The sequence below is a fragment of the Pleurodeles waltl genome, chromosome 3_1 (assembly GCF_031143425.1).
Source record: "Pleurodeles waltl isolate 20211129_DDA chromosome 3_1, aPleWal1.hap1.20221129, whole genome shotgun sequence".
Classification (NCBI taxonomy): domain Eukaryota; kingdom Metazoa; phylum Chordata; class Amphibia; order Caudata; family Salamandridae; genus Pleurodeles; species Pleurodeles waltl.
The window spans coordinates 157,870,788-157,891,491 of record NC_090440.1 but is presented as its reverse complement, the minus strand read 5'-3'; the positions used below and the strand labels follow the sequence as shown (position 1 = coordinate 157,891,491).

Sequence of the window (20,704 nt, the reverse complement as noted above, 5' to 3'; positions counted from 1 at the left end):
GGTGCTTCAACAGTGGTCGGTTGCAGCCTCAGTAGTGGTCATACTGGCGCTGAGTTTGTGAGTATTAATTGCATCTCTTCATTTGGCGGTGATGGATTTGGCACCAGCGTGATCAGTGCTGCTGGAATATGAGGCAGAGGTGTTTGGTGCTCTGGGCGAACCTGCCGATGATACTCCAGATGGAAGGCCTCTCAGTTCCTTTCGGTCCAAAAGCATACAAGAGGGAGTCAGCAAGGATCTGAAGAGTCAGAGCATGGCCTTACAGAACTCTTTGATGTGTTTAGGAGTGGTGGACAACCCTGGAAACTCAGGTTGTGCTGGAACTATTTGAGCAATCAGCTTCATAGTTCACATACACCAGGAGCACACTGCACTACCTACCAGTCTGCAGAAGTACTCCACAGTGGTACTGCTGAAATGTTTCTGGATCCTGTTTGATTCCTGGGGACTATTCAAAAGGTGGAGAATCTGCTGCTTGAAGTCTCTATCAGAACCTAGCTTTAAAGGCTTTCTGCACTTCGCAAAAAAGGTTCTTTGCTGGAGATGGGATGGCGCCATGGTTGGTGGACTGAAGTTTATGAGACAAACACCGTAATGTAACATTATTTGATCAGGACGGACATCAAAAAGGATCCGAACAAGGAGACTTCCTATAAGCTTGTTTACAGATCAGTAGTATAAATGAAAAGATTTCCTAGCTTACGTAAAGGAAAGTTTCAATTCTATTAAGGACACGGAGGCGTGGATTATGCTCAAACTCTATTCCTTTAATTCTTCCAGCAGTGTTCAACAATAAATTACCTTTCCCAAGGGCCCCTGGGAAGGAAGTATAGAACAAACAATATGGTAGCCAATCACATATCCAGGCTACAGTCCATATAACTAAACGTCCCCTGAGGTGAGGCACTTCCTCTGTCTTTCCTGCTTCCAGCAGAGATAAGGGCACTTTATTTGTTGTCATGCGATAATAAACTTAATAGTTTGTGCTAACCTACTTTTTCCCCACAGCGATTGCTGCAAGAGTGCGATAATAACTGCTTAGTTCGCTGAAGTTTTACATTCAATTACGTATGTCAGTTAATTGCAATAACCTCTTTTCTCCACAGACAATCGCAGCAGATGCACGGTAGTACCCACTCTGTTTGCTGTCTTTCTCCTCAACTTAGCGGGGACTGAGTACTGCAATGACTGGTGGCCCGCTGGAGGGAGGGCGTACGATGCGCTCAAGTGTCACCTTGTTGTAGGACTGTGCTTCCACAGAGATTGCAGTTGGAGCGACTGCCCGCCGACTTGCAGCACTCCTGCCTGGAAGTTGGACGCCCTGCTCTGACAGGGTCTCTACTGGTAATATGAGTGGCAGACGTCCGACCCAGGTCTGTAATCATAGGTAACCGGCCCGTCTCCGGTCCGAACATAGAACTGACTGATGGGTCTATACTCAGAGGTCAAGTCCAGCATTCCTTCAAGAACACGCCATTTCCCATGATGGTCATTAGTGAGTAGTAGAATAGTGCTGGGGAGCGAAAACCAGCTAGTGAGAGAGTGATAATGAGCAGAAAGAGATGGAGAAGAGAGCTCAGAGGAAACCACTGTCGCATACGTTCTCATTATCCTACTGAGGCTACTGGATTTGGGTGGCAGAATCACCTGAACTGTGGGGTACTAAGTACCATTCCACACCATGTGGCATCTGTCGGCCTAATCCGGATTTTCCAGCTAACTAGCAGTGCCTCATCTCTGCCCAAGAACAGGGATTATTGTGGTAACTGGGCTCATGACAAAAAAAGACTCCTCAGAGGAATCATGGTCAATCATATCTCATCTCTTTCTCTCAGTTTCATGAGTCCCATGCGGGCAAAGACAACAGAGGCAGAGTATAGTTCAATAAGGATTCATTGAACTAACTGCATCTTAGACAGAATGGCATGTATTGCAATAACTAGGATGATAAAACACACTAAAAGCAAAAAGGTGACAAGTGTGAAACACAAAAACAGTCCCACTATATTGTCACTAGGAGTGATATATATCTTTCCTACCTAAGCTATGTTAGAGCACAGCATAATAAGCCCTAATCTGCCGTTCAGGTTTCCCCCTGGGAAGCCATCATCCCCCATACTTTGGCAAGGAAGCCTGTTGTCTAAAGAGACACCATCCCAATGTAGGCCAGGGATTCAGCAGTCTACTCAAGCAGCTGTAGCGAAGAAAATCAGCAATCAGCATGGAGTCGTGGTCATCAGGCTGGAATATCCCTCTAACTTGTAAGGGTCAAAAGAGTGTTTTACAATAAAACAGCTGACATTCTAAGAAAGGGTCTCCACGTAAGAATATGTATGTTTCTGCGAATGTTGGAGACACAGCCTACCACTTTTGAGGGGAACCCATTCTGACTGCAGCCTTGAGGAAAGCACAAAGTGCAATGCTAAGAACTTGATGCTTCCCTAAGCGAAGGAGCAAACAGATAGAGAAAATAAAACAACACTGCAAATGTGGCTAATGCTAGAAAAATAAAGTAATGCTAAATAAAATGTAACTGGGCTAAAGTACACAGTGGCAGTGGCAGGCCTACTTTGCTAAAATAATGTGTCTAAAATAGATATACAACACCACTACAAGAGAGTTCAAGAGCAGAGTGGAGAACAGTGGAGGAGATGGAAAAGAGAAGCACATCGTAGAAGAGGAGTTAAGCAGAGACAACACTGGCGGAGAGGGAGTGTAAGGAAATACAATAGTGATGAGCAAGCAAGTGGACGTCGTGCCTTAAGATCCAACCACAACAAGAAGCTGTCTGTGGAATCCTCATTTGAATGGCCCAGGAGAGAGTCTGGGCCTGAAGTAAGTGACTGGGCCTTAGTTGGCTCTTCTGTTAACCGGGTAAGTCAGAGCTGCACAAGGCCAACTTTGAACCAAATTAAATGATAAAGGCAAGCGGCAACTAAAATGGGCCTAAAACATCTTTGCATGTGTATTTTTCTGCCACAGAGTTTAACTGGCATGGTTGTTCAATAGCTTTACGTCAAAACTGAGGCAATGGACACCTTCCATTAAAGAGCCTAAAGTGTAGTTTTATATTAACTTGACCCTACAGTGAATTGATTCACTTTGAATTAACTAAGGCATCTAAACAATAATCATAAATGTCTCGTCCATCCCTTTCCATCATAGTAACCTCAGAAGTTGGATTTCCATAACACCCAACAGGTCTAATCTAATCACTATGGAGATAATTACACAATTGGCAGAACAGTAAAGACCTTGGTAAAGTGTAATCAAACAAAATGGCGAACTGGCTCAACAGGAGAGAGCGATATTTCAAACAGCACTAAGAGACAATGCTACTCTCGAATAAACTCCCAAATAGCCATCCTGAGTCTCACAGATGCAATATCCAACTTGTGAGTACATCCAATGTATCGTCATCTGTTCTCCGCAAGTACCAAACTGGTGATGATTCATACTTTTTTTTAAAGTAAATTCTAAACCAGTGGCCATCAATGCCTCTTGGATCCCTGAAAGCCGAAGTCAGAACACTGCTCCGCTGTTATCAGGACAACTACTGGCAGTCAATGAAATGTAAAATCTAATGGGAATGATTCACTAGACAGAAGTAAAGCTGGCCATTCTAAAGGGACTCTGAATAGACACTGAATAATTGGTGAGGAAATTACAAAAGGAAAAACAGACTATTGATGAAAGTCTGCAATCCTCATTTTAATGCATAAAGTACTAGGGTGGACGCTGGCTACAACACTATATAGATATGGCAAATGGCATAAATGAAAAAAAAAATATTTAGAATTGTTCTTAGATGCTTTACCAGTGACCAAACAAAGATTGATATGCCAACCTCTTAGCATAAACATTAGGGAAGCAAATAGTTCAGTGTGTGCCTATCATATGGCACTTGCCTTTAAACCCCATTTTAGGATTAATCCCTCACCATCCTTTCATGGAAACGTAGCAGTGTAGACTTCCAATTGTGTAAACCATGAACATTCACTTAGGTTCCAAGTACTGCCCTGTCCTCACTGATTCCACAAGGTCACCAATTCTACAAATGTTAAGAGTGGGGGCCCCATAACACGAAAAATCAAGTAAATGTATGCCCTCATTTCACAATAGTGAGTCACATACGACCTCCATGTTTGTTTTCCACCGACAAGGTGCTGCATAGTTGTTGGGCTTTGCCGTTTTACTAGTGCAGCTGGTTATTTTTCCAGTCATCGATAAGACACTATCAATGTTTTCTGAGGGGTAAAAACCTTTACATTGCTCGTTAGGTGAGAAACTCTTCCTTCTACAAACCTCAAGAATAGCTTTATATTATTTCGACCTCAGACTATGCACTGTATGCTGAATCACTACAAACAAATACAACGATGATTAAACACCATTCATAAGGGCACCACACATTCAATTATGTCACTGGAGACATTGAAGCTATAAGATATAGAAGTTCCTTACCTTACTTTTTAGAAAGAATTCAACATATCTTATGGCATCTGCCTTTTGTAACAGAAAATTCTTAAGACTGAGGAGGCTTTTTCCAGTAAGAGCTGACTTTGGACTATGTGATGATGGACGAAAACACCGGAGTAGATCAGGTAACTCAGATTTATTCACAGGAGCCACCAGATATACATCAAGACAGCCTAACCAGAACCAGCAACTGCTCATATATTTTCGAAAAACACCAGCTTTCTACTATTCCTAAGTTCAAATGTTAAGATATAACATTCCAGCTCTATGTCTGAACATCACAATACTTCCTCCCTCCAAACAACAAAAACCAAACATTTTACAATAATAATATATACTGCATGACCTAAAACCGAAAATGACTTTTTAAAAACTATGCATAATCACAAACAGGTATACAGTATACAGAAATATTTCTGATCATAATCCATTTCATTTCCTAAACCAAACAGGGATCTGTCTATCCATGTTGCTTCTGTGGATCATGGGATCATAGCTCTTTGAACTATCAGCACGCTGTCACACTTGGATAATTGGTGGAGTCAATGGCGGAGACTTTCGTTCCCCTTTATCTTCACATCTGACAACTATTTCTACATGCTACCATTCTGTACCACGCACTCTGATAACATTTCCACATACTTTGTCTATCACACAAGGTTGAGAACTTTTCTTATCTCCTTTCTTTACGTAAGCCCGCTTTTTGATACAGACCCTATTTACAACTTCAATTTTTTTTTTTTATGTACACAATGATTTCTATCAAATGTTTCCTTTTGTTTGGACTTGACCCTGGTCACATTACACTTGGCTGTCATCAATAATATCAAACTGCACCCCAAATTTCACCTACGTACTCAGCCAACTAGGACAAATCTTTGCGGCTGGTTTTCTCCTCCTCAACAATTCGTAAGGTGATATCTATATAGGGAAATGTGGACTTGTGCGGTAAAACCATAACATGGAGTGTACAGCATTCAAAAGGCATCTATGTTCTATAGCCCACTGGACACACTGTGGTAATACCTTGTCCATGCATTCGACCTGCCATTAGTTTGAGGATGATAAAGGGATGCTTTGAGGTGCTTAATGTCGCCTGCCTTAAGAAAATTCTCCATTTCTCTGCTCAAAAACTGAACCCGATTGTCAAAAATGATAAATCTGGGGTAACCTCCTTTTGAGACTATTTCATCTAGAAATTCAGTCACTGCTTTTGAACTTGGTTCATTTCCAGGATATTTGAAATAGAGATCTACCACTACTACAGCATAACATAAATTGGTAGGTAAACTGTTGAGAGGGCCCACTAAATCAATACCAAGTTTTCCAAAGCTTTAGAAGGGCACTCAGTCGGTTGTAATGGTGGTGTACTGACTACTGAGCCCTTCTCAGCCCTTGAAAACACAAGACATCCTTCCACAACCTGGTCAATTTTTTACTAGCTATGGATGGGCACCACAGCGTTTGACAAATTCTGCGTTTGGTTAAGGTTTTTCCCAAATTTCCTTCATGCCCCATTTTGATTAACCTAAATCTAATCTCTGCCGGGAGGAACCAGCTTAACTCCTCTCAATAGAAGACCGTCTTTTATGGACAACTCATTATATATCTTCCAAAAAGGCTGACATGGTTGTCTCAAAGACCTTTCAGGTGGCCAACCAGTTTTCACATAAAATATTATGGTTTTCAGAACTTCATCCTGATCCAACTTGGATTTCAATTCATGCTCCGACACTGCACAAGCTCCTCTAAATACACTGCAGCAATAAAACAATCTTCATCATTACCTTCGCATGTCTCATCTGCTACACCCTTCATAAGAAGTATTTTCATCAGATGATGACCTTGATAAAAAAAAATCTGCCAGAACATTTTTAGCACCTTTGATGTGATCAACATCAAACTGGTACTGAAGTAACTTGGCTGTGATTCTTGCACTTTTAGGGTCTCTACTTTTATCTTTTCACCTGTGAGAATGGCAATGGTGTATGATCAGTCACAACTTTAAATCTGTTTCCCAACACATCTGACTTACATTTCTGGAATGCCCACCAACAATTTAATAACTCTTTTTCAATTGTAGAATAATGAGTTTCTGAATCTCTCAGCACTCGTGAAGTTTAAGACAAAACGAGCAACCAGGGCACTCCAAAGTGATAAGTCCAAGATGAATAAATTTGCAGAAGATGCTTTAATCCTTAGTAGTAAGAAGTCGAATAGATAAACAGAGATATTAAAGTCCATATGTTAGAACAGGTATATGAGAGTTCGGTAACAGCCAACACGTGTTTCGTCCTCACGGACTTCTTCAAGGCTCAAAGACTAACATTTGGATAACCAAAGTATTTCTGTTAACACTCCAAAGGTGGTTCTATATCAGAAAACCGATGAGTAATCCATCAAAGTAAAAAGGGTCCCTTATCATACAGGGAAAAATGTTCTTCCAAAGCAGAGGGACTATCCCGTAGAGTGTATCCGTAGTAAAGGATAAACACTATGACAGTGGCCTAAGTAGACCCAGTCCGTACTACCCCAGGATCCGGGAGTCAGGAAAAAGCGGTGTGTGTGATAAATCGAAGCGCGTGATAACGCTGCCGTGTTCTCGGGAAGTTTAGTAAACTGTATTTTATTCATTCTCTTTGGACTGGGTAAAAATGCCCCCTAAACCCACATTAGATGCATCTACCATAATGAAACTTGGTAGAATAGGATCATGAGGCTTCAAGACCTCAGAGTTGGCCAGTTGTGTTTTAACCCACTCAAAACACTCTTGAAATATGGTATACCATTTGAACATGGAATTTTGTTTAACAAAACAAGGCTTGATTTGGGAAGCATAAACTGGTATAAAACAAGCATAAAACTCACACATACCCCTGAAACGTGTCAACCCAGATGTATCTCTATGTGGTCCTTGCATCAATAATAGCATTAACCAACCCTGGTCTTCGTTCAATACCATCACCTGAAACCACATGTCCCAGGTACTCCACTCTGATTCTAGCAATTTCACATTTTTCCAACTTCAATGCTAAACCGCTCTCTTCCAAGATCGATAATACCTGATCCAGAATGTTGCCATGTTACTCTCTGGATTTTGCAAAGACCAACACATCATCCTGAAATGCAACCACCCCCCTTCAAGCCCTTTAACAGCAGAAACAGTATTCTCTGGAAAACAGATGCTGCAGAAGCTAATCCAAATGGCATCCTATGGTACTGAAATGTTCCTACTGGTGAAATGAAAGGGGTAAAATGTCTTGATTCAGGTTCTAATAACACCTGGTGGTAAGCAGAGGCCAAGTCAAATTTTGAAAACCCTGCTCAACAGGTCAGTGATTCTGGGAAGAGGATACTAATGCACCCAAATAGCCTGGTTCAAACTGCATAAATCAAAGCAAACCCTCGGCTCACCATTTTTTTCCCAAGCCATCACAAGGGGTGATAATCATAAGGGTTCAATTACTCCCTTGTCACACAATTTCATTAGCTCTTTCACCAAATCCTCCCTGATGGAAAATGGAACATTCCTCAATTTATATTTGATAGGACTGGTGTTATGCTTGACTCTAATTTTGTGTTGGAACCCCTTTATGGTGCCCAGATCTCCTGAAAAAAGTTTGGGGAATTTTACCACAATTTCATTTTCTATGTCATCAGTAACCACTGATGCTTGTTCCTTTGTGTCAGGTCTAAGTATGATTTTGAACAAACCTTGGTGAAACTACCCTAGTATGCATAAACCTTTTACTGCTACATGTGCTTTCCCAAAAATGTCCCTGTTTTTAAAAAACAGCACTCCTTCACAGTATCCTGATAGATCTATTTGTCTCCATTCCTATGACACCAGAACACGAACAGGTGGTTCCAACTTTCTTCTAGGCCACAATTCATCAAAAAGTTTACAAATAATTATTGTGATCCTAGCACCCGAATCAACCAAACGTCTGAGTGTTTTCTCACCTATTGTCACCTCAGTATGTAGATCAACACACTCAGTTGGATTTCCTGTACAGACATCCTCCCCAACCACAACCACCATATCATTGAGATCATTCATGATTTTTTTCAAATTGAGAATCATAAATCATCCTCTAATAAATTTGCTACCACGTTTGCCATTTTTGCCCCATTTCCTGCAAACAATGTTTTTCGCTGAACATTGTTCACCTGGCTTAAAATGCGGTATATCACCAAGTCTAAAACAAATATTTGCCTATTTGAAAAGCCCTTTATTATGTTTTTTGCAATTCCCTACTCTCAGAGTTCTCTTTTGCTATGCTCTTATTCTTTATACGAACATTGGCAACAACTTCAGATTCCTTTTTTTCTAGCTCCTTAACCGATAACTGAGAAGGTTTTTGTTTTCAGCAATCATTAAAGTTTCTTCAAGTGAAGGATTGCTTAAGGACTAAAGTTTCCACTCAATAACTTTGTCAGTGCAATGACAGATGAACTGATCATGCACTAATTTATCTGTATAGTTTTTGAAAGCACAGTCTGCAAATACCTTTATTAGTGCAGAAATACATGCGTCTACTCCCTCAATTGTCTCCTCATTAGGAACTAATGATGTACTATTACAATACTGGGCTGGACATGAAATGTTTCTCCAATGTCCTGATCGTTTCATTGAACTCATCGTCTGGTTCTTCTTCTTGTGGAACTTCAATATCTGGTAGGTGTTTAAAGATTGTCTGGTCTTCAAACCCTAAAGAATGAAGAAGTAAACATTTTGTACTTTCTGGCCGAAACCTTGACGCACCAATAGCACCAAGGTAGGTTTGAAAAGCATCAAACCAGTTCCTCCAGGATAATGGTAGTTCACCAAGATTATCGTGGAAAGTAGGTGGTGGATTAACTGACTGCATGTTCCTCTAAAAATAAAGGATAGTACAAATAAACCCAAAAACTGAAAAACACTGAGTCGAAATGCACCATAATGTTAAGAACTAGTGAAACACCACAACACTAACTAGAAGCGAGTATCACTATTGAGTTTAGATTTAGTACATCTCCAAAATAATCTGGTATAAAAGTTCCTCAAATGATTTATCAATGAAGATGATTATTATGTGAGACACACGCATTTCACAAAGTGAGTGCATCACTTGTGATGAAAGACTGGTAGACGCACAGTTTACAAAGCGAGTGTCTCACTGGTGATGAAAGACTGGTAGACTTGAAATGTTGATTAAATATATTATACTATGATTACACGATAAACAATGTATCAATGATACATGATGAAAACAGTGTGTGCCACTGATATAGAACTAAAATATATATTCCAAAATGTTTTTATTTTTTTCTCGAAAGTTAGAATTATGCTGTCACAACAACTTATGTAGAACACGCTGCACACCCGAAATCAAATTTAAATGGGGATTATAGCACTATTAACAAGGTTATATCTGCCATATGAGTACTAGACTTTATTGTTTTCCAAAGCATCTTTGGAATATCCAAAATGGCCCCGATAAACACTTTCATAGGTATGCAGGAAACTCAGCTCTAGGTTTCCAGACTAAGCAGCTGATTGAGCGAGTGAGTCTTCCTAAAATAGCTGCACAGACTACATCAAAGACACACAGGCAACCCCGTGTTATTGTTTTCTGAAATGGCCATTGTATAACATTATCGGAAACAGCTCTGCACACTACTTATTTTTTCAAATGGCCGCTGCCTCATGTATGTGGATCGCCTATTTAACACGGTTCACCATGTGTGCAGCAAAGATCTATGGTTTACCTGACTTTGCAAATATGGGGCCCTACTTACGACCAATCACTTGGCACACACAATTTCAACACTTGCGGTGTGTGATATTGTGTGGCAGAGCTTCGAACTCCTGGCAGCTGCAGATCCTGCTCCCCTTCGTTGCCAACCAAAGTTGTGATGATGAACAAGTCGAGAACGATGGAGTAGATCAGTTAAGTCAGGTTTATCTAAAGGAGCCACCAAATACAACTCGTGACAGCCTGACCAGAATTAACAACTGCTCATATATTTTCAAAAACCTCCTGCATTCTTCTATTCCTATGTTCTAATGTTCAGACATAACGTTCGATCGCTATGTCTTTACATCGCAAACTATTTCATGGTTTGCCTTACATACTGTGTATTTCTTTCACACCAGGGGATATTTTTGATTTAAAAATAACTTAGCTTTCAATTGATCAATTTGAGCATTCAACCTTCTGATGCATTTCAATTGGAATTATTAACTATTCTCTGATCCTTTCCTCTTATAGTGGCACCTTCAGTGCTCAGGATACCAATATAAGGCACACTTGTTGACAAAGTAAAAGGAGTTGTCTGGTTTTCAACTAGGCGCTGTATTGCATTCCATGTATCAAAATCCAGAGGCTAGCCATGGCAGTAGGGTGAGAGGATGCAGGTCCCCACTGGAGCTTAATGGCTTTACCAAGTGACCTGTCCATCCTATTTGTCGGACTACCCACATATAATTTTACCCATCTTCATCTAGCAGAAATGACTGCCATTCTAGAAATGACTTATGTCTGCCTCTAGTGTTGCTTATAAAGGTGCTTTCTTCTATGAAAGATGTCTTTCTCACAATGTAGTCACCAACGTGCAGTGAAAAAAGCTGAGGTGACTGAGCACACCCAGGCAGAGGCATAGCACCATCGAGGTGCTCTGGGGCACCCAGCCTCAAATGGATACGTTGACAAAGAACATCAGAAATGCTAAACAAGCCCACTTACTTGGTAGTAGTCAAAAGGTACTGTGGGACATTAAGACTGATCAAATAAGGAAGTGGCGAACATCATTAAGCAGTGAGGAGGCATACAAATACAGTAATGAATATAACTATTGAAAGTATGCATAGCAAATTACTTGGACAGCAAAAGGAAGCTGGGAAGCCATCCCTGACAGCTCTGGAGGAAGAGAGTTACAGGTCACAGGACCGCTACCACATAAGTAATGCTACAGGAAAGATGACGAATCACGCTAATCTGGCTCCCCGATCAAGCACTTGCCAACAAACTCAATCAAGGTATAGGCTTTCTGAGATTACAGCAGCTTGTACCACGACTGGCAAGACACACATTGACAACAGTCTTCAGGTGGGTATCTCTATAACTATCTGTCTTATAAATGGTAAGTGTCCTGGACAAAACAATTTTCTCAGTTATAGTCTTGAGACCGAGATTTCTCATGATTCCTCAATGTTGACCAAATAGGAACTTTGCTTAGATTAATCAGTCCTACCTCAAAGAACTTGCAAAATCCAAAACAAAACCCGACTCTAGTGAACCTGTTCCCCAAAATATTTGCACAATCAAAGCAACTCAACGTCACCTAACTAAGGAGGATCTGTAGGAAGCTGGCTCTGTATATACTATACGAAAGTAAGATATAGTGTGCAGAGTCCAATGGACCCCCATAGGCTTTACAGAGGCTAAAGTAGATAATACTAATGCTCTTTTTTTTGGTAGAGTGGTCGAACAGTTAGGTTTATCAGAGGGTAGTGCTAAGCATTTGTTGTACACACAGTCAAGAAATGAGGTACACACTCCATAATCAACTACAGGCCAATGTTTTATGTATCAAAAATATGCTTGATTACTTTATTTCTAGAACCAAATGAATCTGTGTTGCAGGTAAGTACAGTTTCAAGAATGTATCACTTTTAAGTATCAAATGCACTTTGTTTAGAGTTCACAGGTAAAACAGTTTTCAGGTAAGTAATACTTTTCAATTTCAAAAGTAGACAGTTAGTGCAATTTCTCATATAAAGCAATGCAGTCCTAGCAGAGGAAAAGTAACAGTACAATTTGCAGGTCAGTACTCGACTTACGACCCCAGTCTTTGGGGGTTAAGGTGTCCACAGGGCAAAGGGTGCATCACCAGGATCATGGGGCCAGCTGGGTGCAGAGGTCAAAGTTGGTGCACGGCGCTCAATGGAATCCTTAGAGACCGGGGGCACTTAGAAAGAAACCGCTTGCAGGTAAGTACCTGCAACTTCAGGGCACAGACCTGGGGCGTTTACATCAGCACCTGGGGAAGGGGGAGGCCACAGGTCAGCATCAACCACACACCTTCAGCAGGAGCTGCTGGAAACAGAGTGCAAACACAGCATCAGGCGCCCAATGCTTTTCAAGGAGGGAACCCCAGGGTCACAAAGATGCTGCAGGCATGGTCCAAGGAGTAGGCTGGAGAAAACCAACGGCCGGACAGGTAAGTTTGCTGGACCGTCGGTTGAGTTTCCTAACGCTAGGGGGATGTGGGTGCAGGGGTACCTTTAGCCATCGGGAAATCTTCACCGGAGCCTGTAGCGGCCATGGGGTCCTCTGGATTTAGGCTTCAGGTGTTGTTGTGTTGGCCAGGAGGGGTCAACCCAGGGTGCATTAGAGGTCGGAATCGCCTGGAGACCTCTGGAGGTTCTGGAGTCCTTTTTGGAGGTTTCTTTGTGGACAGGACCGCTATCTTCTGAAGATCATGGTCCTTGGGTAGGCAGGCAGTCCTCTGGGAGTTTGTAGAGGTTGCATGTCCAGCAGGAAGAGTTGTCTTCTTGTAGCAGGAGTCTTGAAGCTGCAGACAGGACGGTAGGGCTGGGGCCAAATCAGTTGTTATCTGGAGTCTTCACTGCTAGTGCGGATCTTCAGTCCTTCTTCTTTTCCGGCTGCCAGGGATCCGAAGAGCAAGGTTCAGGGGTGCTCCCTAAATACTAGATTTCGGGAATCTAGAGGAGTCAGAGGGCAGTATCCAATGGCTACTGTCCCTGAGGGTGGCTATGCGCACTTTGAAGACGGGGCACATTCTTAAAGCTGATGGCTAGCATCCTCCAAAGCAAATGGAGGATTCTACCAAATGGGGTTCACCTCAGCTCTGGGCACCCTAGGGTTGGTCTCACCTGAGGAGAGTACACCTCCTGGTGTTTACTAATTTCCCGCCGGACCTGCAGCCAATAGTGGGGCTTGGTCTGCGTGCATACCAAACTTCCCCGTCTTAAGTGAAAGCATCATGGAGCTGTGGAGTTCGTATAGAGAAACTCCCAGCCGATGTACTCAATATGGCCACACTGCACTTACAATATTTAAGAATGGACTTAGACACTGTAGGGGTTTATTACTCATGCAGCCATGTCCTTGCCTGTGGTATAGTGCACCCTGCCTCAGGGCTATAAGGCCTGCTCAAGGGGTGACTTACCTATGCCACAGGCAGTGGTTTGTGGGCATGGCACCCAGAGATAAGTGCCATATCTACTTTATCTTTTTCTTACCACCAACACACACAACCTGCAATGACAGTGTGCATGTGTTTGGTGACGGGTCCCTTAGGGTGGCACAATTAATGCTGCAGGCCCTAGAGACCCTCCCTAGCCACATGGCCCTTGGTACCACTGGTACCTTTTTACAAGGGACTTAGCTGTGTGCCAATTGTGGAAGCAATGGTACAGTTTAGGGAAGGGACAAATGTTCTGTGGCCTGGTTATCAGGATCCCAACATTCATTCAGTCAAGTTAGCATCAGATATGAGGCACAAAGTGTGGGAGAGGGGGATTAACATGCCAAAGGGGCACTTTCCTACCGGATCTAGCCACAATCTAAGTTAGACATGATGTAAAAGAAGACTTAGCAATGGGCCCAGGTTGCAGAAGGAACTCTCACTGAAACTGGCAGACCAAAAGACTAAGGGACCCTACTAACTAGTATGAAGGCGGGAACCAGTTAGGCAACTTCAACTACTCTGAATCATTTCTCTGAAAAAGCAGAACCTAATATGGAGTTGGAAAAACTGATCACACCGGGACAACATAGGCTTCAAAGGCCTGGAGGAACGAGCCAAAAAAAGAAAACAGAGGACCTTGATGTGGGTCTCCTGGATTCAGTAATGGACTAATAGCTAGCTATTAAACTCGATGACAAGAGGAGGCCAAAAGTTCAACACCTCATCTAACTGCTCAAAGAATGCACTAACAATGATTCACAACTATGATAATGGAAGATCTCCTGGCCACTACAAGAAAGAAACAATAAATTATGTTTCATGGACACTGATGCTATATATATATATATATCAGGAATTGTTAGGATTCATTCTACAACGTAGATGGGGAATGCAGGTAGTAATGGTAAAGTTCCAACACAGAAAATCAGATAGTGTATGACATTCCCTTTTGGGCATATCTTCCATATATAAAAAATAAAACCTGGTACACTAGAAAGAAGAAGAAAGCTTAACTTCCTGTGTGAGATGACGGAGCAAGTCTCATCACTTGGTTACGCGAAAAACAATGCAAGACTACAGAATAGTAGAGTCAGAGGCAGATGTGAAAATTTAAATATATGGAAGAAAAAACAATAGAAAAGAACTGACAAGAGATTGAAATCTAAACAAAATAAATATACACTGTTCCAAAAGGACGTCCAAAAACTACTGGGCACTTCTATGTTTAGAAGCAAAAGCCCTCGCACATCAATTAGATGTCATGCTTCATCATAGGGTTATCTCCTCGTCACACCGGCGCTGCAATGTCTGACAGGCCCCTCAAGGGGGCTCTTTGCCGGAGATCTTCACTAGTAGTCCGTGCCACGGTTTAAAGAGAGTAGGAATAGGCTTTTGCTTCTAAACATAGAAGTGCCCAGTAGTTTTTTTGATGTCCTTTTGGAACAGTATATATTTATTTTGTTTAGACTTGACTGTTAGGGAGACTGTACACTGGACCACTTAATCTCCCTGTCCCTCATACGATTATAAAGAGATAGAAATCGACAGGAAAAAAGGAGTCTCTGGGAAACATCTACAGTCTAACCTTTCATTGAAGAATCCTTGGCCTGTATGAAACACACTATATGACTTTAAGGAGACCAGGCACTAAATACAAATCAAAAATATATCCTTAATAAAACAATCTTGGGGGATGGTAGAGGATTTACCTAGGCATAATCATGGTGTTGGGGCCATACTAAAACATCACGCTATGGCTTGAATCTGCAGTCACAGTGCACATCGAGGTGGGCTCTCTGAGCCTCATGACTTGAGTATAAAAGAGTCCCTTGTGAAAGAGACACAAGCTATTTTAGTTTATATTGTGGGCGAGTTGATTCCGCTGCTGTGTTGTGAGGGATAAAGAGCAAGACTGTAAAATCAAGGGAGACCATATCCAAGAGCAGTATGACATAAATTATGTTCTTGAATTATACATAGCTGAACCCCAGGTAATCCAGTGGAATGGTATATGCATATATTAAATTCCAATTATTTATGTTCCCCAATAGTTGTTACACAGCCAATTGCTATGAGGAATTTTAACTCCATGATCAAAAGGGACAAAATCTTGGAACAACTGCAGTCTCTCAGGCGCACATTTCTGCCATCTGTACCTACAAGAACCACAAATTCTCAGATCAGACAAAGGAAGATTCAGACAGTGTTAGTGAATGAAAAATTAAAGTGGCTAGCCATATACTTTCGCAGAAATGTCTCTTTATAACTGCTTAACCTCAAACGGGCTAAAAAGGCAAGATGTTTCTTAAAAGTAGGCTCCCTGTGGGATCAACACATTATAATAGCTACAATTTATTGACACAATGGATTTTCTCCTATCAGTCCTATGGAAACTAGCAGGCTTTACCAAGGACAAAACAAGCCTGTCTTGTTACTTTAACGCTGTATGAGAGGAGGTGTTTGATAGGAACAGTAGAGAGTGTCAAATGCTGTTTCTAAAACACTAATCCACCATAACGCCTGGGGGATGCTTGGAGGGAGGCCAATCTTGGGGGTTGGGGGATGGTGGGGTGATAGCGTTGAAATAAAAATTCATATTCTCCTGTGTCAATAGAGCAGACTATCTAGACCGGTCAAACTCCATCTTACATGCAGCTCATGAAATGTTCTATGACATCATTTATGACATCATTGATGACATCCTGAATTACATCACTGATTACATCATCCAATGAGTGTTTTAGCTTGTTTTATACTTTACATAGAAGCAGTAAGTATCATCCAATTTCTCTACCTAGTTTTGTGCAGCCTCTTTCCTGCTAGTGGGTGTAATTGCTTACAAAATGCTTGTGCTCCTAATGTGTATAGAGGTATTGAGTACGTTATGAATGTTTGTATACAGAAGTACCGCTGTGTGTGCAGGTGACAGCTGATGACGTGTCCAGTATTATGGTTTTGCCTAAGCTAAGCTTCACATGAATGCCCACAGCTCTGAACAGGGTGGATGCCAAACTGTTTAACAGTACCGGTTAACATGTGGCAATTGATACTGCCACAATTGATTGACCCTGACGGGACAGAATTTTTAGAGTAGGGAAGTTTTCAACAGTTTCTTGTAGTCCTTTAGTTCTGATATTCCTAAACGCTAAGACGTTTGCCTGCATTGCATCACATTTATTGAATGAGGCTGTGAAAATAGCTGGTTTAGGCTTGATTTACAGTAACTGGACTGCAGCAAAATATAAAGCAGCCACTGCAAGCATAACATAAAGGTCTGTTCCACAGAAAGGATAAGGACCACCAATTTGTAAAAGATTAAGTGCCAGCGCCGAAATTTTCACATGGAAACTGGCAGCCAGTGCTACTGTATGTCTGTGTGCCGAATACCAAGACTGCGTAGATTTGATTCCATTTCATGCCTCCTTCATCTACCACCCGACACTCCTGGCCCCCCTTTAACTCTTGCAGGTTCCAGCTTTCTCCCTTTCTCCCGTTTGCTTTGTCTTTTTTTTTCCCTTTCTTTCCTCCTGGTGTGTTTTTCACCCTTTTGCTCTTAGTCAAAGTCCAATGATGAAAAATAATTGCTGGTCTCAAAAACGAGTGCTGGTGGGCTCTACCTGCTAACACAGGTTCAAATAAGGCACCGGTAAAAACAACATTTCCCCTAATGACCTATCTGTGCCTGTGCTACACAAATGTCTACGAATTTCTGAAAATAAGAAACATATTAAAGATATAACTTTTCTGATATATTGACTTCAGGAGAATCTTGATCTATATATATTAAATCATTAAAATTTGAGGCAGAGAAGGGTTTGGTTTCTATTAACTGCTAGGATAAAATGTTTGTCATCACTTTATAAATTTAGCTGGGACTGACATTGAATACAAACATGTGAATGAGTGAGTTAGGTGAATTATAAAAAGAGAAACACAAATCAAGCCAACTCTTGGCAGATATAAACTGGGAATATCTTAGATTTGAAAGTTTGCTTGCACTTAGATGAAACTTTCCTTCATTTAATACTTTAGGAGTCCGCACTGGGGAGGGTAGAACAAGATAGCAAGTAATTCAAAGAGAAAGCACTGAATTTTACACTTCTGTGCACAATGATGCAAAGCACAGATCAAAAACACAGGTAAAACGCTGAGTAGACATTTAAGTTCTTAAATAAGACCTCGACTTTGTCTAATGAATACTACATAGAAACATTTTCAAATAGTGATATTCTGAAACTGACAAGAAGGCATGCTTACGAAGCAAAAATAAAATCCTTTATTGAAAAATGTACATTTTCTAACAAAAAATATGTTTTGTTATTAATAAAATAACATTCTACAACATGGCATATTACATAGCTCATAGTTTATAATAATAAAACGTTTTCTCAAACTGAGAAGAATGTGTTTTGTGTAGCTAGAAGTGCATTCACTAATTGAATGAAAAGATTGGTCGTTGTCTAGTGAAAGAATGTATGAACTCTAACTGAAAATGACTTTCTCCAGCGAGTGCACAATTTCTCACAGAAAGGACGTGGTATGTAACTGAATGATATTACGATCTCCGGATAAAATTAAATTATATTCTGTTATCGAAAGGACAGCATATTCTATAACTGCAAATGTATGCTAAACAACGCACTGGCCGAAACACATCATTGAGTTGCGTAACAGCAAGCATATGTTATTCAGCGCGAAGATGGCCTAAGCAGAGAATGTGCGCTTTACAAATACGTGTTATGTTATAGTCATGTGTGCTGGACAACTAAGAAGGCGCACAGGAAAGAACGTTTCATGATAACAAGCAAACTTAATTTACAATATTTTTAAGGCGCTATTTCGTAAAGTAGATCGGATTTTCAGGAATGGCCCATTGCTGGTACGTCAGAAATAGCAGCGTTCTGACTCAAATGTATTCCTTCATTAAGGTTTGATATTTGAATAAACAAAACCGAGAAATTATATTTTTGCCTGTTAGCGGCAGTCGTGTGTGTATCTCTGTAGGATCCACCCCTAAACATAAAACGTGATCCTTTTTTTTTTGTTTGTTTTACTATTCCTGCCATTCCAAGCTCTCCAATTTCCCATATCAACAACACATACGTTTGTCAAAATCTTAAGTGGTTATTGCTGACCCAAAAAAAACTTAAGCAAGAGGAAAATGTTACTCCAGGCTCAACCTGGGACAGTCGTCTGCTACACGCCAAGGCAATTTCAGCCCGTCCACTCCACTAGAATAACATTTTCCTGGAGTCGATGTGGAATCCTCTCCCTCACTATTCCTAGGAGGATTTAAAATAAAACGAGGTTGTTTTGCATAGGAAAAACTCGGATATGTGCTCTAGTTTAAGAGCCGAAGGAAAATCTCTCATATCAAACTGCATTCTGTGCGCCTGACTTTAAGGGAAAGGATGCGCTGCCTCCTCTGACCACTCTTGTTGTTATGACGACTGTTGTTATTACTTTTTATTTTAAACGATGACGTAACATTATAAACAGTTATTTCCCTGCTTTTAGCGTTGACTGTGACTTGGTCGTTTAATGAGTGACCACATCGGGGGCTTTATTCACCCCGGGTTTCTTAACATAAGAAACGGGATTTACACAAATTCGTAAACACACTATCAGCGCCTGTTTCTGATGGGTCGCCCCTTGGATCCAGATGAACGTAATGTTGAAAACGCAGGTTTCAATGGCAGGCGCTGCAATGCTATTCTAACGGTAGATCACGCACTACAGTTTGCTAATATTCACTGACAACCACATAAGACTAACGGAGGGTTACTGAAAGAACTGGACGACTGTCCGTAAACACTGGAAGAACATCTGCAAGAGAGCAAAGACGTGTTGCCAAATTTAAAATAAATTAAACCACTTAATTCAATTTGCTGTGCTCCAAATAATTATTGTTATGCATCAGACCGTAAAGTACAAATGTGAAATGCTCGCACCATGAGACACTACGAAGCGAAGCTATGCAGCAAGAGCTCGGCTCCCTCCCGCCGCCGCGTGCAGTCTCCCCGCGCGCGCACTGTAAACACGCCTGCCACGGGAGCTCATGGGAGGCGGGAGAGCGGAGACAGCCTGGCCCTACCTGCAGGAAGGAGGCGAGCAGCACGCAGTTCATCTCCTGCTCCAGGATGACCTTGTTCTGCGGGTTGTTGTAGCAGGCCGCCACCAGGGACGGGAAGAGCATCTTGACGAGGCGAGGGTCGCTGAAGTACTGGAATGGCAGCTGGCAGAGCTTCTGCAGCACGGTGGGCTGGCGGCCAGACTGCACAATCACCTGAAACACCACCACAAAAACACGAGACGTTACTGGAGCGGAGCTTAGTGCAGTCACCGCAGCAGCCTTTTCCAGAAATCCCGCCCAGGCGTCCTCCTGGACAGGAGAGGAAAGCACGTTGCGTCAACTTGGAAATAACACATAGATGGATACATTTTGTACTTGCAAAAATAAGGAAGAACGGGCTTCAGTTTTCGGCAACTATGGCTCACAATAACAACAGTGACTAAAAGCTATAGAGCAAACATTTTTAATATTTCTTCTTTAAAATGGAAAGGTTGCTGTGAAACAGTGGGTGTGTTTGTACGAGTCAATACAACTTCCTGTGTAGTGCTATCGCTAGAGCACACTCTTTGTAATGCATATGATTTATACAGAACTGAAAGCCAGGGATGCGTTTCATGCAGACTTTGCCAAATACATGTCCACGATAAAGAGACGCAGGTTATATTTTTGGATGATCGACGCACGGAACTCCTGAAAGTACTGTTCACATGACGAGTATCGAGGAATTTACGTTATAAGTGAAGTTCATTAAAAATGGCACAACTCTTAGAGGGTGCCGCCTACGACCGGCACACATTTCAGAATCAGTGCAATCAAATACGACTACAAATAGAGCGCACACTCAAAGCGCCAAATTAAAAGGTGAAATGGGGTGGGTCTTTTCAGACTAGAAAAAGGGGCAGGTTCGCCTGCCCCCTTTCTAAGGAAGGGCAGCAAGGGGCTGGCATATTATAT

General features: G+C 41.6%; 1 protein-coding gene across 2 annotated transcripts in view; it reads right to left on the bottom strand.

Moving 5' to 3' along the window:
- SCAPER (S-phase cyclin A associated protein in the ER) overlaps nucleotides 1-20,704 on the bottom strand; it is a 2,262,878-nt gene that overhangs the window by 34,064 nt on the left and 2,208,110 nt on the right. For both annotated transcript variants that reach the window (XM_069222023.1, XM_069222024.1), the window contains exon 31: nucleotides 19,772-19,963. In XM_069222023.1, coding sequence (XP_069078124.1) covers nucleotides 19,772-19,963 — 192 coding nt within the window. The remainder of the gene's footprint in view (nucleotides 1-19,771; nucleotides 19,964-20,704) is intronic.